At 33.6% G+C, this 21304-nt stretch overlaps 1 protein-coding gene across 1 annotated transcript in view; it reads right to left on the bottom strand.

Moving 5' to 3' along the window:
• Positions 1-1875: 1875 nt before the first annotated feature.
• The window catches only part of LOC123307572, a 35490-nt gene continuing 16061 nt past the window's right edge, over positions 1876-21304 (bottom strand). The window contains exons 3-8 of the mRNA XM_044889936.1: positions 18817-18952; positions 14002-14144; positions 10966-11163; positions 9708-9885; positions 4964-5082; positions 1876-2086 (exon numbers count right to left, since the gene is read on the bottom strand). Of these exons, the coding sequence (XP_044745871.1) occupies positions 1953-2086; positions 4964-5082; positions 9708-9885; positions 10966-11163; positions 14002-14144; positions 18817-18952 (908 nt within the window). The 3' untranslated portion in view covers positions 1876-1952. The remainder of the gene's footprint in view (positions 2087-4963; positions 5083-9707; positions 9886-10965; positions 11164-14001; positions 14145-18816; positions 18953-21304) is intronic.

Consider the following 21304-nt stretch of genomic DNA (forward strand, 5'->3'; position numbering starts at 1 on the left):
TCGAATCATTTTTGATAAGCCCTATGAATAATCGAAAACGATTGGGTCCATAATTGTAGATAGATTCATTTTGTGCTAAAAAGGGTGAGTGGAAACAGAAATTCATTTTGCCATCCCATTATTTAAAAAGATGTGGGCGAGAAAGGTTAATGATACAAAGATGTCAAGCGGCAGATACATTGAATATTGAATGAGAACAGATTACTGGTAAACACTGTGATTGAGAAGATGGACTCGTTGAGTTGCGTGATGTGCAATGTTGTATTCATCGTACTGAGAATAAATCCAAGAAGTCATTGGTCACTTTACGGGGTATCATAGGGTGGATGGCCTATTGAACTTTCTCCCTAAGTATATTCAGGCGTACGGAGTGTACCACTATCAGAAAGTACTTATAAGACTTAAAAGTTTCTGGTATAAAATAACCTAAAAATCTGAATACTATAAGATTATCCTGTTACACTACGCTACTCACAGGCAGGCCATTACACCAACAACTGCCAACACTTCTTCATTACATACAGAAACCTACTATATTGTTTGATATCTATATACATGTATAGGCCACTCCAACCTTCTAACCTCACAAAAATTATGGAGAGAGAAATTCCTCATTTGAAGAATATTTTCGTGATTTTCGTTGTTCCAAGGTACAAATGAAAAGTATTTTAGTTCTTCAAGAACTCCAAGAATATTTATTTGGCAATCTGTAATAGATTCACGAAATGTAAGTTGATATTAAACTTTTGAGATGATAAAGATCATCATCATATATCAAGATTTCTGAATCAACTACCAATTTTCTTTCAGTGAAAACAAAGAATGCCCATTTCATTGAAATTTCGATAACAAATCGAGAAGTGGCCGACCTTATACCCAGAAAATAAGCAAGATTGAAGGTTTTGATCCACATGCACCATGCAACAATAACTTGTAAAAATTGATGTGAAGTGCTTGGACGGCTCATCCCTTGTGTTCACTCAGCTCTGTGGTAACAAATCTGTCAATTTTGAGAATATTCTATTAATTTATTTATTAATTTTCGAATTGTTTGTTTTGTTTTTCACTGTTCTTTGCTATTAGCTATTAGCTTGCTATTAGTCTTCTTCCTTTTCGTGGTCTTCCATATCTGTTTGAAATCTCTCTTACCGGCCCAAGAGAGTGAAGTTTGTCTATTCTTTGTGTTATCCTTCTTTTTTTTCTTTCTTATTGGGTAATCAACCATGGGCAAATGCCATATCTGCTCTAAACAAATTCCTTCTGGTCGTCGCACTAGCTGTAGCCGATGTAAGAACGCCTTTCATACCGAGTGTCTTAACCTGCCACCTTCCGAAATGAGCTCTATTGACTCGAACTGGACTTGCAGTTATTGTGAGAGAGAGGAACGTTCATTGAGGAGCGGATCGGTGTCATCTAATTTGCCGCAAAGTTTTGAAGCTACATTTTCTGGAGGAAAGAATCAGAATTCTCAGACGGTTTTGTGTGCTGACCAGTTTGCTGCACTTATGGGCAAACTTAACGAGAATTCTAAGGATATTTCAGAAACCAAGGCTACTCAACTCACCTTGCAGTCTGATCTGACATAATGCAAGAGTATATTGGAAGGACATTCATCGGAGTTACGCCATCGATGACGATAAGCTTAGCGAACATACTGGAATGTCAAAATATTCTAGCAATTTGCGGAAACATTCTTTTATTATTTTGACGAAATTGATGATCTTTCGTTTATATCGACGTGTTAAGGACTTCGTTAATGAAAGTTATTCATAATATGTATTTTCAAATAAACTGACATGCTGAATAACTTTTGTAATGAAATATTCTTCACGTGTAATTTTGGAATAGTGTACAGAAAATGAGAAAAAATTAAAATATACTTCAAATTTTATTAAAATAAATAAGTTAGTTCATATATTTGTGAAAAAATAAATATGAGATTATTTCATTCTTCAGTTTATCTTGTTGAGTTGTGATGAGCAAGATTCTAGATGATAGTCGATGTTGAATCCCCATGTCTTCGTATGTTGGCTTGTGTAGGTCGACGGAGATGTGAAGTAAATATAGAGAGGACCAGGCGGAAAAACTGCAAATAAGAATGATGCTTTAGGTGACACAAGAATCTTTATTTGTAGGTTATTTCAAAAAGGAACTGTTACAAAATGGTGGTAATGATTTTCTGTTACAAAATGGCGGCAAAAATTTCAATTGAACAAAATCGTTTTTTTAATTTGTTCTGTCAAGACTTAAGATACAATATCAAAAATTTCAGTCTTTAAACAGTGAGCTACCAATTGTTAAGCTCCACCTGACTGCTGCATTGTTGGTCGTTAACCTTGACTTATTTAGGGCTGGCAAAAAGGTTTAGAATTACTTATTAACTACTTTCTAGACATACAAATTATCGAAATAATTATGTTATTGAGATCAGGTATTAATAAGTAAACAAATAGAACTTAGGGTATGGTCCGTACCATAATACACGTAATACACATATCAGTCCACGTATAAATATAACCAGTTTAAAATCCACAATATTCTAGTCCTAATGTAAATTTTATACTGACTAGTAAACCTGTAGTAGATCTACCTTTATTGGTAGATAAGTATAGCCCACAGATACGCCAGATTAGTCCGCGACAAAAATCAGCAAGAGTTTTGTAATGGCCCATTTAATCGAAATCGTCAATTCATCAACACAGGGTCAGTCTTTGACTTGTAGGTACATATATATTTCAGAGGACATATGTATTTTCTAGAAATTTCCTGAGGTTGAAAGAAACATTTTTTCTCCATACCATTTTTGTCCAACTCGGCTCGATTGAAAAGATGTAAAAGTTAAGTTTTAATTTTCATTTATATCCTGCAGAATACAGATTCTCATTGATGTGATGAATCTTCTCCAAACACAAAATTAGACCAAAATCTTACAGTTTTTCCATTATGACCATCTCATACGTACCATCATGAAAATACCAGAAATTCAAAGAACAACACTCTTAAAAGCAAGTTGAACGCTCACAAATGAATATTGATCCATTGTGGAAAGTAAAATTATTCTTCATTATGTTTTCATACATATTATTATAATTATAATGTGCCCTTTTTCAGTCATTCTAAATAAAAAATAAACAGCTGAGAAATTCGAAAAATTGGGTATTTTGGCTGTTTGAAATATCCACAAAATAACTTAGAAATATAACACATAAGATATATCATGTGTTGTGTTATAGATTTATATTATTATTATGAAGGGAATTTTGTTGCCATTATAATATTCTGTTTGGCAGCTTGGCAACGTTTCAAGTTATACATGTCATTCATTTACTTTATGTTTCTGAAATGAAATTTTATGTTTGAATCTATACTTCATTCACTTTTATTTTAGCAGTCGGTTGGCCATGGAAATTTGACACATTTCACTCTGTATAGTACGAAAATGTGGGGTTATGGAGCTTGTCAAAACATTTTTGGGTTTTAAATCAACGCTATGTTGCCCGTTCTACGTAAAAGTTTCTGTTATTACGTATTTCATCACAATGTCGAATCTCTTCGGAAAATATGTGACGAACATAATTGAAGTTTATACAAACTGATTGAAGGCATACCAAATCCAGTTATTTGCATGAAAATACAAAAGATCAGTATAATATCATAATATGCACTAGCTTGAGGAGAGTTAATGTTCGTTATCTTCTTTGGCTTACATCATTTGTAGGTTTCAAAAATATTAACCCGAAGATGAAATGCATATGATGCAGTGGTTAGGAATGAGTATCTCCCGAAGGAATTAACAGATAATAACAAGAATGTTAAATTCTTCAACAAAAATCATCTTGCATCAATATGAGTAAAAGGAATTGAAAGAAGTTTCAAGTTAGGATGAACTTCATTTTTGAACAAAAATTTCACATGAATAAACAAGTAACAGGACAACTTGCGTGTATTTGTGGATATTCATCTTAATACATTGATGTAATAATAATTATCAGGTATTTATTAGTACCTTAAGACATTTACATTGTATAGGACAAGTCAAATGAGAAATAGAAAAATCCATTTTAGGGAACTTATTCTCCGATGACATTTATCGAAAATCCTGTAGTAAACTTTTCGCATTAATTCACTCAAACATAAAATTCTCAAATACCACCACTTTTTTGGGTCTCCCAATAGAAGGAAATTCTTTGTCATTGTGGAAATATCCAGCTGTAATATAAGTCGTTTAGATTCAGATGAAATATTATATAAATTCTCACATTGAATATGTTCGCTACCATCTGACGTAATGTGGATTTTAGAATATCAGGGCATAACTATTTCAATGAGCGTACCTGAATTCTAAATAGCACTTCCTGAAACCCTGTCTCTTTTTTCAATCACTTTCGGCATTTTCGTAATAAAAATTGATATTAGTTGTGGCAACGGCGTTATGACATTAACGACATTTCATGAGTGCCAACCTAACTTCGTTCTAGTTACAAAAACTTGAGAAAATTATTTCATGGCCAACCGACTGCTAAAATAAATTTGAATTAAGTATAGTAGATCTAATCGAAAATCAAATGAAAATCGAGAGAAGAATATTCAATATTTGTCTCCAACAAAATTGGGGTAACTCATTTATTGCATTATAAATACTGCTCCCTGCAGCGGATGAAATGGAAACAGTGAGTTTATTCTTGTTTTTCTAATGAAGTAGCTTATTTCGATGGGTAAAATGTTATATATAACGCTGGAAAAACAAAGTGACAGGTTTTCAGGGGTGGCATAGTTCAGTTAAAATCTTTTTCTCTAGACCGACTCTAAAAAAAATGGCAATGGAAAAAAGTGTTTCTTTTGACGTCGAAAATATACTCACCCTGCAAATGTATACTTATTTCATAAATATGTATGAATTTGTTTCAACACAAGAAATGGTCCTTTATACAGAAGTATAACTAAATTATTTAAAATTACTCACTAGATACTTCCTTGCCGTCACACCATTTTGAATCATCGGTCGCCTCTGGGGCGAAAATATAATCCTTGTCGCATTTAGCCCCTGCATCGTCGGAGAAAGTCATATAGAGCGGTGTTAATCTGCAATTGAAATTCATAAAATAGTATTGCAGCATACAAATAGTGTAATTTTTCCTTACAACGTTTCATATCAATTCTGTCCTACTTGAATATGTACTTATTATATTATTATTCACTTCGTATCGTATTAGTACGAATGTCAGGATGAATTGTACAATTCAATCCACATGTACAACGTGTTTCACGTAAACGAGTCATTGAATTTGGTGACTTATTCATTGAGCAAAATTAATAAGTGAACCATCATCATGATGAATTCATCATAATGATAATATTCATCACTGGCTATTCTATCGAACAGAGGCATAGAAAGTTTTTCAGACAAAACCATTTCCAAAAAAAAGTAAATTTCGCAGATGCAAATACTTTTCTAAAACTATATGGTATGAGCAATTTAATTTCAATTCCTCTTTTTCATGAAATAAGGAATATTCAATTTAGCATTGTCTTATATTTTCTTAATGCTAAATCAATTCTCAATTTGAATATATAAATGTTTTCGATAGTTTTATCAATATACTATACAGGGTGATTCATAACTATTGGGACATAGGCTAAGGGCAGATTGTTTGGACCAGAATATGGCGATAGGTACAAATATACCTCAATAAAATATTGCTGTGGAAAAAGATAGAGGGTGTTAAAGTTGAATTTTTTATAAGGGGACAGAATAATATTTTCTTCTAAGTTCGAAAGTCTTTTATTAAAGGAATTAGAAAAGGCATAGAAGTCGGAGGAAGCCACGTAGAACATTAAATTTAAGTTTATTCTTTTTATGTTACATTGTTTTCAATTTTGCTTTATCGTCGAAATAAATGAATAAAATAAATAAATCGTTACTTCAAATCCCCTTCCGGTTTTGAACTGAAATGCACCACCTCTACTATAACTTCTTGGGATTACAAATGTTGACATCAAGTTGTCAAGTTTCATTTATTGAACTGAACAGAACATGCAATATTTGCCAAATTTCGATTTTAAATTTCTTCAGGCTAATTTTGAATGAAATTGGTGACATAAATTCAAAACAGAAAACTACCCTAATATTTATATACATTCAAATTGAGAATTCATTGAACATTCAAAAAATTTTGCAGTTTTTTGGAAAACCAGAAGGGGAAATGGAAATGAACAACCGTCAGAAATTATGATTAAACCATTTAAATTCGGAAACTAGTCGAATCCGCAAAATAGATTTGTTTTGGAGGAATAGTTGGAGTTTGTCTGATAGTTCATTGTAAAATCTATTGTTCATGAAAGGAAACTTTTCCTTTACTGATCAATCAGCTGTTCTTGATTGCTGTGATTCCTTTATATTTACATTACCCAACACCTAATTGTATTCTGTATTTTAAATGAAAATAGTTTAAATACTGAAATTTGTATTCCATTTATATATTTATTGGATTATTCACAAACACCATCTGCATAGACATCGCATGTAAAAATGTAAAGAACCTACAATATCATAATGAAAAAACAAAAAATACAAAAAGTATGAAAATTTTCTTTTTTGAATACTTTTGAGATGATATTTCGTAATTTGTATTCTAATTGAAGTGGAGTTCGTATAGTTTATTCATTTTTATAAAAGCAGCTGGTTGGCCACAAAAATTTGACACATTCCACACTATAGGACGCAATTGTGAAAAAAAAACATTTTTGGTTTTTAAATCAGCGCTATGTTGTTCGTCCTACATAAAAATCTTCGTAATGAAGTGTTCATTTAGCATTTCTCACTAGTAAGCCCGTAGATCTACCTTTATTGGTACTTCTAACTTTATTATTGTTATTTGTCTTTACATATTTGTTTGTCTTTACAGATATTTTCTAAAAATAAAATCCTGAACTGTCTACTTCTTTAAGGTTCCAATAGAAGGAAGTTCTTTGTCATCCTCTTCACTCACTAGTCACTGTCTTTCTTAGTGTGAAAACATGTAGCTGAAATACTAGTTCAGATTCAGATGAAACATAATGTACTATACTTTCTTACATCGAATATGTTCGATACCGTCTGATATATTTTTTATTTCAAAATATTAGTATTATACGAAAGCTCACTGGATGTAGGAATTTCGATAAAGTGCTCGAATCTACGAAAGCGCTGAAGTGCCACCCAAAAAAAAAAATTCCAAATGTACAATTCCGACTTGCAAGTCGGAATTCTGAGATACAAGTCGGAATTCTGAGATAAAAGTTCGAATTCTGAGAAACAAGTCGGAATTCTGAGATACAAGTCGGAATTCTGAGATAAAAGTTCGAATTCTGAGATACAAGTCGGAACTCCGACTTGTAAGTCGGAATTTTGAGATGCAAGGCAGGAGGAGGGCTAAAATAGGTGTAATGATTTTTTTTGCATTTGATCCGTGAATGTGTTTTTGGCTTCTTGGAGGAATTTTGGATGAATGAAACGATATTCTATTTTTCTCTTCGGTTGCATCATAGCTGAGTTGTCCCAAAGCTTCGTGCTCAGTGCTTGTGAAAGCACTTGGAGTATTTTTGTACTCCCGAGAATTATGCTCCTGGAAACTTTTCAAAACTTTTCTTAGTGCTTAGTGATTCGAGCACTTTATCGATATTCCTACATCCAGTTTCATAATCAAGTTGAAAGTCACTTTAAGTTTCGTTTAGTGTCAGTTTCGGTAAGGTTAAAGAAAAGCTTTAAAATTGAAGGGGCTTTAAGTTTTATTATGAAACAGGCCGTTAGTTCTCAGTATTAACTGGTATAAAGTGCTCGCGAGAGGCCTTCGGAAATCGTGTCAAAACACGAAGAAGCGATCGACTTATTGTCACCCTTTGAGCATTTATGGATACTACAGATATATTATATACTTATTATCATTTTATCCTGATTCCCCGTAGGTAACGACGAACCCCTCAGAAGCTCTGTGAGGTTGTCAGAATCAATAACGTCCGTTAAAACTTTTTAAAGAAAAAGGGTAGGCGTAGGTTAAGGGTCCAAATGTGCCTATACATGACTTCCAACTCCGAATTCTGATATACAAGTCGGAATTCTGAGATACAAGTCGGAATTCTGAGATACAAGTCGGAATTCTGACTTGTAAGTCGGAATTTTCAGATGCAAGGCAGAAGGAGGGGTAAAATAGGTCTAATGACTTTTGTTTTTTTGCATTTGATCCGTGAATGTGTTTTAACGAGAACGCTGAAGTGCCACACAAAAAAAATTCTACTTGCAAGTCGGAATTCTGAGCGCTGGCGGGCCACACAAAAAAAATCCAAATGTATAATTCCGACTTGCGAAGTCGGAATTCTGAGATACAAGTCGGAATTCCTATTTGCAAGTCGGAATTCTGAATTACAAGTCAGAATTCTGGGATACAAGTCAGAATTCTCAGATGCAAGACAGTAGTGGAGCTAGAATTGGTGGAATGACATTTGCTTTGTTGCATTCGATTTTTGCCGAATCATGTGAGCAAAATGCCCTATGTAGAACAGATTTGTCTCATTTGAGGCATGTATAGGCACATTTGGACCCTTAACCTACACCTACCCTTTTTCTTTAAAAAGTTTTAACGGACGTTATTGATTCTGACAACCTCACAGAGCTTCTGAGGGGTTCGTCGTTACCTACGGGGAATCAGGATAAAATGATAATAAGTATATAATATATCTGTAGTATCCATAAATGCTCAAAGGGTGACAATAAGTCGATCGCTTCTTCGTGTTTTGACACGATTTCCGAAGGCCTCTCGCGAGCACTTTATACCAGTTAATACTAAGAACTAACGGCCTGTTTCATAATAAAACTTAAAGCCCCTTCAATTTTAAAGCTTTTCTTTAACCTTACCGAAACTGACACTAAACGAAACTTAAAGTGACTTTGAACTTGATTATGAAACTGGATGTAGGAATATCGATAAAGTGCTCGAATCACTAAGCACTAAGAAAAGTTTTGAAAAGTTTCCAGGAGCATAATTCTCGGGAGTACAAAAATACTCCAAGTGCTTTCACAAGCACTGAGCACGAAGCTTTGGGACAACTCAGCTATGGTACAACTGAAGAGAAAAATAGAATATCGTTTCATTCATCCAAAATTCCTCCAAGAAGCCAAAAACACATTCACGGATCAAATGCAAAAAAAATCATTACACCTATTTTAGCCCTCCTCCTGCCTTGCATCTCAAAATTCCGACTTACAAGTCGGAGTTCCGACTTGTATCTCAGAATTCGAACTTTTATCTCCGACTTTACAAGTCGGAATTGTACATTTGGAATTTTCTTTTAAGGGGATTACTCCAGCGCTTTCGTAGAATTGTACATTTGGAATTTTTTTGTGTGGCACTTCAGCGCTTTCGTAGGATTACAATTGGAATGAGAAGATTTCAACTCAAAATAGCAGTCTCGGATGCTTTCCCTCTATCCCTGTGCTTTTTGAAAAGCACTTTCGGCACTCTGTTCTTAACTTATTCCATTGCCAACCGACTGATTTATAAAAGCTAATGTTGCAAAGTTTGCCCAGCTCTGACAATAAGGTATTTGAAATACATCTCGACAGAATTCACGTCAGCTTATTGAAGCAATTATGTGTTCAATTTCTATCAGTAAAACAATCGTATCGCCTTACACTAACATCTTAACATATGAGAATAAAATGGTCCACTCACCTCACACCACAAATACTCGGATATCGCTTGAAGGCGATGGCATAAGCCAAATTGTTGATATAGACATAGGGATCTTTCGAATAGTCGATAGCTGTGTCAGATACGACATTTTCATCGAGTCCAAAGGATCTGAAGTTGCCAGACATCTGTGTGAAATATTGGATGGCTCCAAGGGGTGCTGGAGGAGAAACGAAATACTTATTGTGTTTATTCGGCCCGTGAGCTCACCGAACATATATACAGTTTTATATATCACATTTCTCGATCAAAATTCAATTTGTGCTAATATGTAACCGATACAATGTGTGTTTCTATCAGTTTTTGCTTCTCCCATTCTAACCGACGCTTTTATGAACCATAACAGAGCGTGAAATGGAGAAAGGTTTAACGGTTTGTTGTCTAATATATCGGCTTTATGGAAGATAAATTTGAAGTAATTATTACAAACTGAACTAGACGTCGCAAATTTCAACGAGTTATGTGTTCACAGATCTGCTTGAGCTGAATATTTCGTATTGTGCAGATAACAGGATAGATAACATTTCAACTCGAACTGTTATGTCTAACAATTAGCCGATTATTTGTAAGGCACCGTCGTTTTAATAAAGAAGAAGAAACGAAATGAAAGTGCAACAACTATTACGCAGAAACAGAACAGGAAAATAATAATCATGCAGGGCAAAATAATGATGCAATACTTATTCAGTTTTTTTTATATGTCGGGAAAATCAGATGTAGATAGATATTAAAATAGATTTGAAATACAAGTATTTCAGTTTCTATAATGGGTTAAAAAAAAATTGTCCCCAAATTTGCCTCCTCCTAAAATCTGCCGCCCTAGGCTTCAGCCTACTCAGCCTCTATGGTAAATCCGCCACTAGATATAAGGAATATTATGCAAAAGGTTTGTGCAATCTATGGCTCTCTTATCAAAAGTGAGAAGCCTCGCAAATACGGGACTACATTTTTTTTTTGAAACAGCAGAAGCTTAGAGAAGAAGATCGGATGGGAGCATTTTACTCCAGTTGAAAACTCTTATCACCAATCTCAAAGCATACAAACATCCTGAAGCGAATATCCTTTAAATAAATCGAAGGAAGGTCAGTGGTCTATATCAATTGTTAATCAGTGTATTTCAAACCATTAGGTCTTCGGGCTCGTATTTCGGCTGCACTTTTATCCATTGAAGGGCTTGAGAACTTTTATATCTGACCAGTACAACCCAGAGCGAAAAAAAATATTGTGATTATATTATTACCTAACATAAGCAAATCATCCTTCAAGGACTTCTCGTTATGATGAAACACGTCCACCTTGGCTTCACACTCCAACTGCGTTACTTTGATATTCCAAGATGGATTGGACACCTCGAATCGCTCTTTGGAATTGCTTCTGTCAGCTAAGGCGATACTCAGTGTCACAGCGCTATCAATCGATCTGTTCAGATGGATGTAGGCTGCAAAATATGTCAGTGAATCAAATATAGTTATAACATTCTTCTTCAATTAAGCAACGGGACTGAATTCCTACTTATGTTTACGTTTATTTCCAGTTGATTCAATATTAAACCGACAGTGTAAAACAAACAGGGAATTAGTGACATACTAATTTTCCATGGTTTCTTAGACCTGTTTCAAGAAAAAAAAAAACTTCATATGAAAGGCATTTGGGGAATGTCGTGACTTTAGAAGTACAAGATTGTAAAATCTGAACACAAAATGATTTCTTGATAACCACAGTGCTACGGAAATTTGCTACAGAATGTAGCAAAATACTTCCACAATGCAATCAACAAGATATATATTTTGGAAGTTGGACTCTTAACAACTAAGCCAACGTTTCGAGGAAGCTTACCTCTTTTTCAAGGCTAAAAGCAACAATTACAATATAAGAGAGAGTAAGGGTAGGCAAAATTCTTCATTCTTGTGTTATTAGCAAAAAATGAGATTTTGAAAAGTTCTTATAACTTTTTTGTCTTTGAAGATACAGATTCGAAACTTGAAACTCCTTTATACGTAGAATCTACTGACAATTTTTTTTTTCAATTCAAACAATGAAAGTTTGCATTCAGAAAAACGAGAGTTCGCCTAATGATTCAAAATGAAAAAATTTTTTGAGCTCGTCAGTAGATTCTGAATGAAAAATTTCCTGTAGAAGGTTCAAATTTCAGATCTGTTACTTCAAAGACAAAAAATTATGTTATGAGAACTTTTCGAGATCGTCAAAATCTCATTTTTTGCTGATAACACAAAAACGAAGAAATAGAGGAAGCAACGGTATTCACCATTCTTTGTTTCAATGAAGAAGAGCTCGAAAATGTGTCTTCCGTTTTCTTCTAGCTCTCATAGTTCTCGAGCTCCCCTCAGTGGACAAAGGATTTTGCCCACCCTGTATATCACAAACTGTATAATCACCTACCTAGTCAAAAAATTTATTGTCATAAAATGTTCAAAAGAGGGAAAAAAATTTCACAATGTTAATTGATAAGACACCAAAATACTTTAATCTAATTTAGTTTACCAGATTCCCTGTTTTGATTTCGATAAATTATACATTGGACAAACTAAAAAATATCTCAAAGAAATAATACAACATAAAATGATTGCAGCAATCTAGCCCATGATAAAGAAATAGCTTTAGCTACTCACACACATGTTACAGCACACAAGGTCAATTTTGATGAAGTGGAAATTTTATTCATGAAATGATTTTTATAAAGAAGAATAAAACTGTAAATCATAGAGAAGATGTGTAAGGGTCTCATAATTTTATACAATCAATTGTTGTGAGTGTTTGTGACTTATTAATTCTATACGTTTATCTATAAATTAAATCTAAAAACTTAAATTCTTTTCGTCCATAGAGTCTGTAACCATAGATTTGTAAGATTTTAACCTTTTGTTTTATTGCGTCGTTTTACTAGTCTAAACCGAAATGTAATTTGAGATAGGCACTTAGGCTTCCTCAACTATACTTTTGAAAATTTAAGCATCCTATGACAATAACTTTCAATTGGTTGACTAGTTGGGTAATAATATCTACAGTGTGTGATATACTCTCCCTTATATTATTTTTTTTTTTTGACCTGAAAAAGAGATAAGCCTCATTGGTGATTTTTACTTGTAATGTCAGCATGATATCCGCCTACCAGGTAAATTCAAGTTCAAGTAATTGCAGCCTGTATGACTCACGCTACGTAACTGTTGTTTTTTTCTCAAAAACCGTTACTTTTAGAAAGAAATAATAGGAAGACCTTATTTGTTCAAAATGAATCGAGCTATCAAGAATTCAATTTTCAATGCCACAATATGAATAAAGCAGAAAGTTTCTTGTGAAATTAATTTAAGGGATGGATTTTCCTACCCCTTGGAATCATAGGAGAACACAAACAAAATTTTTTTGATTGCCTCCTCATTCCAATATGTTTTCTAGTTTCTGAGAGAAAAAATTAAAATTACTTCTCAGATCCTGTCTTTAGATGTATCTAATCAGGGGCTGCTGAAAAAAAAATTCATATGAAAGAGCCACACTATCTTTTGACAAGAAATAATAACCCCTCAAATTTTTCCGCAAACTGTAGGTATACTTTCAAAATATTAAATACAAGGTGCGGCACGGAGGGCGGACGTTTTTCAGATGGGCATAACTTTCCCCCACTGAGGACGAGAGAAGTGGGGAAGGTGCCGTTAGACTCGTGTGTTCCTAGCATTTATGAAAATCCACACATGAAAATCCACAACACTTACACGAAAGACCGCTGCACAGCCCAAAAGTTACGGTTTGGTGCGCTGTATCGCAAACTCGCATCATTGGCCCTTACTTCTTCGAAGACGTTAATGGTCGTGCTGTTACCGTGAACTCAGAGCGGTACGTCGAAATGATCAACAACTTCTTTATCCCCGAATTACGACGGCAACGTGTTCCAATCCGACGTGTGTGGTTTCAACAGGATATGGCGACCGCCCACACAGCCAGAGCGCCTCCAGCACTGCATCACCGATTTCGGCCACCACATGCCTGATGTGATTTTTCACACTTGACTGTCTCAAATGCTATTTCCTTGAGAATCTGATTCCGTCAATGAATGTGTTTTTGAGTAAAAATTAACGCTTTTATTATTTTTTTAAAACCATCCATCCTCCGTGCCGCACCCTGTATATTGCCTATCTTGGACTCAACAGTTTTAGGGCATCCAATACAATTATAATTCTGCTACTTTCTCGCGTTTCAGTGGCAGATGATCTCCCTCCCTAATGTAGCAATTTCTTATTTTAATGGAGGTTGATTCACTCACCATGTTGCTTGTTGTTGTTCCCACAAAGGATCGGAATATTGTAATAGTTAGGTAATACAGTTAACGAATCACCAGTACATTTGTAGGACGTCGATTTCTCATTCCAAAGCGGTGGATTGAAGACCATGTGTTCAAAATCCAACCTGTAAAATGTATTCTATAAGCTGAGTGACAAAACAAACATCCGTTTTCATTTTCTCATATTGTTCATTTTTGTTAATCTTTCAGTTTCAACACAGCAATTAATACCGACGCTTGCCCAGCACTGAGATACTCATTCGGTATCATCTCTTGGACCACTACCGATTTAACAGCTTTAAAGATAAGAAGAAAAATATTCAAGATCCAATGTCTATATCGGCACAAGCAAAGAGAAAAACATATCATTTTTTCAGCGACTTTTCGGAAAATTTATTTCCTTCTTCAGGTTACAAAAATAAGGCTCGCTTGAAGGAGCCTTACGAGATGATTAATATTGATATATTCCATAAGAATGACATAAAAATATCGATTGAAACAGTAATGACATGAATACTTCAATCTCGACCGAAAATGGTTTCAAATGATTGGTTTGCCATCATTGAAAAAAGATTTCTAGATCCAAATCTATAATGACCGTAATAATTGATTTTCATTTGAAGCGTGTTTCGCTATCATAATAGCATCTTCAGGTAGGAGAAGGCAATTGCAATTAAATGAGTCAAAGTTCTGAAAACCATCTATCCAATTTCTAGTTCAATTTCAAATCAAGAATCGGCAATATCAATTCAATAGACACGTAATATGTGTAGGTAGGTGTAATATACAAATAGGAAAATATAAAGTGACCAAAGAAAATTACAGATTTTTATTATTTTCAACAGGCTGCAACTAAGAATAGAATGTTCGTACAGCAAATTTGAAGCAAGGAAATTTCAAAGACTGCAAGTGATTTTTTTTAGTACCCGGATCAGGAATTTTTTTTAGCTTAGCCTATTTTTTACATTCAGTTTTAATTCATTCATTCATTGCTGTATCCCGTTACCAAGAATAAATCTACAAAAAGACTCAGAAACAAAACTACCGATGCGATCTAACTTATAATTTCTTTGGTCTTCTTGCGACTGTGTGCCATCCTATGACTGAAGAGACCCAACCGTGACTTGCAGATCCTTCCACACTCAGGGCATGGATAGTCATCAACCAGATCTGGCCGCCGCTGTATCCTTCTCGAGTCTCCATTATAACTGTGTACCAAAGACCTCCACTGTGATCTGTCTAACGCTAGTTGTTCCCACTTATGATTGGTATTAAATGATTTTAGGGATTAATGCTATATATCCTTAAACCGCTTATACTGTCCTCCTGGTTTCCGAGCTCCCTCTGTGACTTCGCCATACAGAGCTATTTTGGGGAGTCTTGTGTCTTGCATTGGTATGCGACTCGCGTGCTGCGAGACTTCTGCATTTGAAACTTTGTGGAACCATCTGATGTGCATTATTTGTCTTAAATGACGTTGTTGCGTTTCTTCAAGCTGTTTAACTGCCAATTCACAATGATGTTAATGGTAAATGGTAATGTTAAAAGTAAGCTACGATGTTAACGCTTAAATAATAATAAATTCTAGAAATATTTATCATCATCATTAACATTACGAATGACATTAACATTGATGTAAACAGTATCGTAGTAGCTCTATTATTTATTATTATTCAAGCGTTTACATTGTAGCTCACCGTAAACATTAACATAACCATTAACATCATTGTGAATTGGCAGTAATATGTCGTTTGTGAGCTTTCGCTTCTGTAAAGAAGCGTTGGGAGGACCACTGCTTTGTAGACAGCTGTCTTTGTCTTAAGTTTTAAATAATCCGTGTAACGCCCATAATGCACCACGTTCTTTTGAGTTTTTGTCTACTAATGGTCGAAGAGAATTGGAGATGTGTTTCAGAAATAACATAAATTGATTCTACAAGTCTACAAGGTTCAATCATCCTTTCTAAAAAATAATTTTATTCAATGTGTTAATATGCCGAAACACCTTAAAATTCTGATTATACTTATTTTTTCGAAATAAGAAACTGAATATTTTTCTTCAACAAGCCGCCATCTCATCCAACTCCCGGTTTTAAATTAAAAGCACATGGGCTCGTTGGAAAGCTCTCGTAAAATGGAATCCTACCATAATAATTATGTTTGTAATAATTTTTAGGAACTCAAAAGTCTCTTGACAAAATATATATTGATATTTAATTTTCAGTTATTGGTCGAAGAAATAGATATTTATTTTATTCCAGGCTTATGCCCCTACTTATCCTAGGTCTGGCCGATCCACACCTGAAGGACACTGATACAAACCTCGATACAAACGAATCAATTTATTGAGTATTAGTAAAGTCATTTTCGAAAAAAAAAAATAAAATGAACCTACTAATCCCCGTCACATTGCTTCAATTTTAAAAAGTAATAGAAAAGGATTGCAGGATTTTTGTGCAAAATAAATGCGCTGAATAATTAAAACAGAGTTCAATTCATCGGGTTATAACGTTCTACGTCTTCCGATTCCTAATCTCCACCCCTCTCTATCATAGCTAAAAAAAATTTCAATTTGATCTATCGAGCCATTTTTTTGCTTCACTCAATCAAATTGAAGGATCATGGTCAAGAAAGAAGAGAAGAAGACACACTCGGTCTTTGAAAGAAGAAATAGTAGCATAATAAACAAATTCTTTGTTCCATTTTTTCAGGTCAAGCCAAGAAAAAATTTCTCCAAGTCCGTGTAGTGAAAAAATCCAGAAAAATTTCTGAAATTTTTTTTCGATGGTATACCGAAGATTGCTTGGTAAACTGCTGATGCTAAAATATTTGGAAGATTTAAAAATGAATCACGTACAGCTGGAATAAAATTAATTATGTAGGATATTGAAGCCATTGATAATTTGAAGTTGTGTGAATCAATCATGTAATTCATTACTAGTGCTATAATAAAACCGATAACAATTTTCAAAACAGAAAATGTAATGATTCAAGTGACCGTTTTTAAAAGTAATAAAAATTGAAAACAAAGTATATTTACTCATTTTAGTAAAATGAAGAGTCACAAATTCAGGGACTACTCCACATCCACCTCATGATTTGAGAGGAGGAGGTCTTTCAGAGTTGTATGCATGTGTGAAAGCTGAATAACGATCAATTCTTTTTAATATTGCAACAAGACACAAGTGGATTATGTTTTATGGAAGAAATTGAATCTGAGGCACAGGGCAGCTGGAAAGTTTGTCTATAGGCCCACTCTGTTCAAGCTATTACATTCGGTTGGCCAACCGAATGATATCAACTGACAGTCCTTCAGTGGCATCCGGCGATTAGAAATGATTGATGGAAAATTTATTGGAGCATCGATTGCTTTCTATTAATTACAGTTTTCTGTTCTCGCTCAATATAAACATCAGAAGGAATAAACTCTAAGCAAATAAATTTATGCATCTGATCGCTCTAATTTGAAAGAAAACAACAATTCGGATCACAAACACTCAGGCCAGGTTGCTCAATTCAAGATTAAGTCGAGAATTAACTTTATCCTAGAATAATTTTGACGTTCACTATTGAAGGTTGAATTGGGATTCACGTTTAATCCTGGACCTAAGGATTGGATTTGTTGGCACAACTATTAAAAAAAAAATTTTCACCCTGCAAAAATGCCAAAAGCAAAGAAAAAGTATCAGGAAGTGCTCATTTGAATTGAAACTGTTTTCTTATTTCGTAACAGAAACCTGCTCGTTCTAATATTTCTAGTAGTAACCTGTATATGTTGAAATCGATGAATTCAGATTGATAATTGAAAGGTGTGAAATTTATCTACTTATATCAAAAATTTTCGAAATACATGATATTCATAAAAAAAGGAGATACAAGATAGCGATTTCGATATATGGGAAATGATTCATACAGTTGGAAATGCGAATTTAAACTGTATCTTCTGAAATTCTCAAGGGTTTCACTCACAGTCTCTGAAACAAAATCAATAAAAAAATTGAAATAATCGTAAATTCTTGAAATAATTTGTTAGGAGCAAATCAGATGTAAAAAATTGTTTCCTAGCAATGAACGAAAAATAGTATTTTTTGGTAAAACTTCGTAACCTTTCGGAATCTATATCAGGCTCCTTCATCACGAAAATTCTTAAAATTCATTCGAAGATGCCACTGCTAACAATCATTCATGAGACCGTGCTTTATTGGATAATTAGGACAAATAATATTCAAATTTATGTACGTAGTTTACCTTCACCCACCCGAAGATACTATTGTGATAGCGAAACACGTTGTCGTGGCTTAAAAACTCATTTTGATCGTATAATCTGTTTCAAGTTCAATTATGGATTTTCGTCTAGTATCGGCCACATCAATGCAATATTTAAAGAAAACTGAAACCAGCCTTTTGGCTGCCTGGTATTTACGTAGGAAGCTGATTGTGACACAATACCTACTTTTTATTGAATAAAAAATCAAATTATGAATTGAAAAACATTTTGCACTGAACTAAATACCTAAATATCAAGCCTAATTTAATTATCACATAAAACGAGAAGCTGTTGTTGGCGAAACACAGGTGATCTTATACAATAATGGTGAGTTTATGCAGAGTAACTGAGAATTAATACCTAGAAAGAGACCAATCTCATAGGCAGATGGCAAACACATCCACGCCATCTGCCAATTATACATGTACCTATTCCTTCTCGGTACCTCCGCTTAAACTCACCTTAAAACAAATACTTTTCATTTTCCAAGGATGAAAAGATTCTTCAAATGGAATATGTGGATTTACTTACCTGACCTGGCATGTGTTGGGCAGAAGATTGACTTTATATGTGCACATATTAGATTGAATGTAATTCTTTATTCCTTCATAAGTACCGCTGAAGTAGGACACTTTTTCTTTCGTTTCTCTGTTGCAACCTCTTTTGTCTGAAACAATAATGGCAAACGAAAATAAATTTTTAATAGAAAACGTTTCAACGACACTTCAAATATTTCAATCAAGAATAAACGGGAACTGTAAATGACGAAACGTTTTTCCAAACCTATTAAGAGGTATCTCGGTGACTTCATAAAATTGAAAAACGCATTAGGAAAATAAGAGCATTTCGGTCATCGTAAAAATTGTACAAAAATAATAATAATGATCGCCAACGTAATGGAGGTTGGTGAGAAATTACTCTAGAGGGTAATTTCTCACCCCGAATTTTTCAGTAACATTTGTTCGATAATAATTTTACGTACTCGTAATTCTAAAAATTTATTGAATTCTAAAAAGTCGCACATCAGATCCAGTGGTAAAATATATGCGAGTTTTTTAAATTAGCAATAAGGTTTGTAATTTCAGTATTATATCTATTATTCCAGCAATATAAACACTCAAAGAGTGCCTTTGACTATATGAGTAGGTATTGTTATGGTTTGAGTTTTCCCAAAATAATATTGTTTCGTTTAGTTTCTTCAATGAGTACTAGAACCTAGAAGAAATTTTTGTTAATTCATAAGAAATTCATTCATCATAGATGCTGTGTTAGGATGGCGTGGAAACATAAAAAAAAATAAAGAGTTGTCAGTCAGAATATATTTTAGAAAAGTCAGTTGAGAATTAAATATTTTCGATAAGTTGCGATTCCGTTATTTGAATAACAAGTTTATGTACAAAATAAAATAAAGATTGGAATCGGATCTTAACAAATGGCGCCCAACGTGGGGCAATTTCAGTGATAGAAATACTCAAAATATTGAATCCAGAAACAAGAGTTCAGCTGGAGCACAAGAAAATAATAATTCTTATATACTGGATTTTATTTTAAAGATGAAAGAAGATATAGAAAAAGAATTTGAAAAAAATTCTATGGATTTTAAAGAGTTTGCGGAAAGAAAATTCGAGGGCAATAAAAGTAACAGCAAAAATATTGGAAGATATAGAAAAAAGATTGGAAAATAATATGGAAGAAGGTTTCATGAAAATTAATGAAATTTTCAATGTACGAGTCAATAAAACAGAAGAGAAAATAGGCAGAAATATTGGTATGATGATGAGACAATGTCAGGAAGATTTGGAAACAACGGAAAATAACATTCGAAAGGAAGTAAGAGAGAAATTAGATACGGATATAAATAAAATTAAAGAGAACGTAGACAAACAAAATAAAATCTTACAAAGAGTAATCAACAAAGAAAATTTTAGTACACCAGAAATCATGTATTCAGATAATTCCGAATGGAACTTCAATGGGAAAATAAAAAGGCAACATCCTGTTCCATTTATTAGATATTTAGAAAATAAGGAGCGATCTTTCTCAACATTCAGAACGTTTAAAGAATATATAAGAAATTAAGAATTTGAAGAGGCTTTATTATGATTCAATGATGAAGAAGGAACATATATAAGAAATTGGAATAACACAAGGACAGAAAATGTAAGAATATCATCCAGAAAGTTTGTGTGAAATTGAAACAGAATGGAGAGAAAAACATAAAGAGGATGAAAAGAAAAAAGTGGAGAAAATATATAAGATTCAAAAAAGAAGACTTAGGGGAACAGTTAATAATTTTTTTTTTAATCGCAGTTCATTTCACTTTTATCAAGATTTGGAATTCATTTATACAGTGAAAATTTATTCAGTTTGAAAAATTTTAAATGTTTATTCCCAAAATTTTCAATTTGGGGAATAAATATTTTAATTTTGGGGATTTTGTTATGGTTTGAGTTTTCCCAAAATAATATTGTTTCGTTTAGTTTGTTCAATGCGTATTAGGAACTAGAAGAAATTTCTGTTAAATTATATGAAATTTATTCATCATAGATGCTATGTTAGGATGGCATGGAAACATAAAAAAAATAGAGTCAGTTGGGAATTTTAGAAAAGTCAGTTGAGAATTGAATATTTTCGATAACTTGCGATTCCGTTGATTTGAATAACAAGTTTATGTACAAAATAAAATAAAGATTGGAATCGGATCGCAACAGTATGTTTAAATTTTGAATGATGCGAACATGTATTTCTATGAATTGGATATATTCGTCAGCATTATTTGCTCTTGGTCTTCGTTTCGGATTATTATTCCAGATTATTCTTCAAACGGCAGCCCTAGCTTTGTTTTTTTTTTTTTTTGGTTGCTGATTATTGTTGCCCCGTATGGGTTGATAGTGCTCATGAGCAAAAAATTGATGCAAAACAATTAGAACTTAAGCTATTCGATGGTTATAAGTTATTTCAATCACTGTTTTTGTAGACAGACTGCAGTAGTAAATTCTCGAAGTAAATTTCAGTCCTT

Source organism: Coccinella septempunctata, chromosome 2, assembly GCF_907165205.1.
Source record: "Coccinella septempunctata chromosome 2, icCocSept1.1, whole genome shotgun sequence".
In the NCBI taxonomy this organism is placed as follows: Eukaryota; Metazoa; Arthropoda; class Insecta; order Coleoptera; family Coccinellidae; genus Coccinella; species Coccinella septempunctata.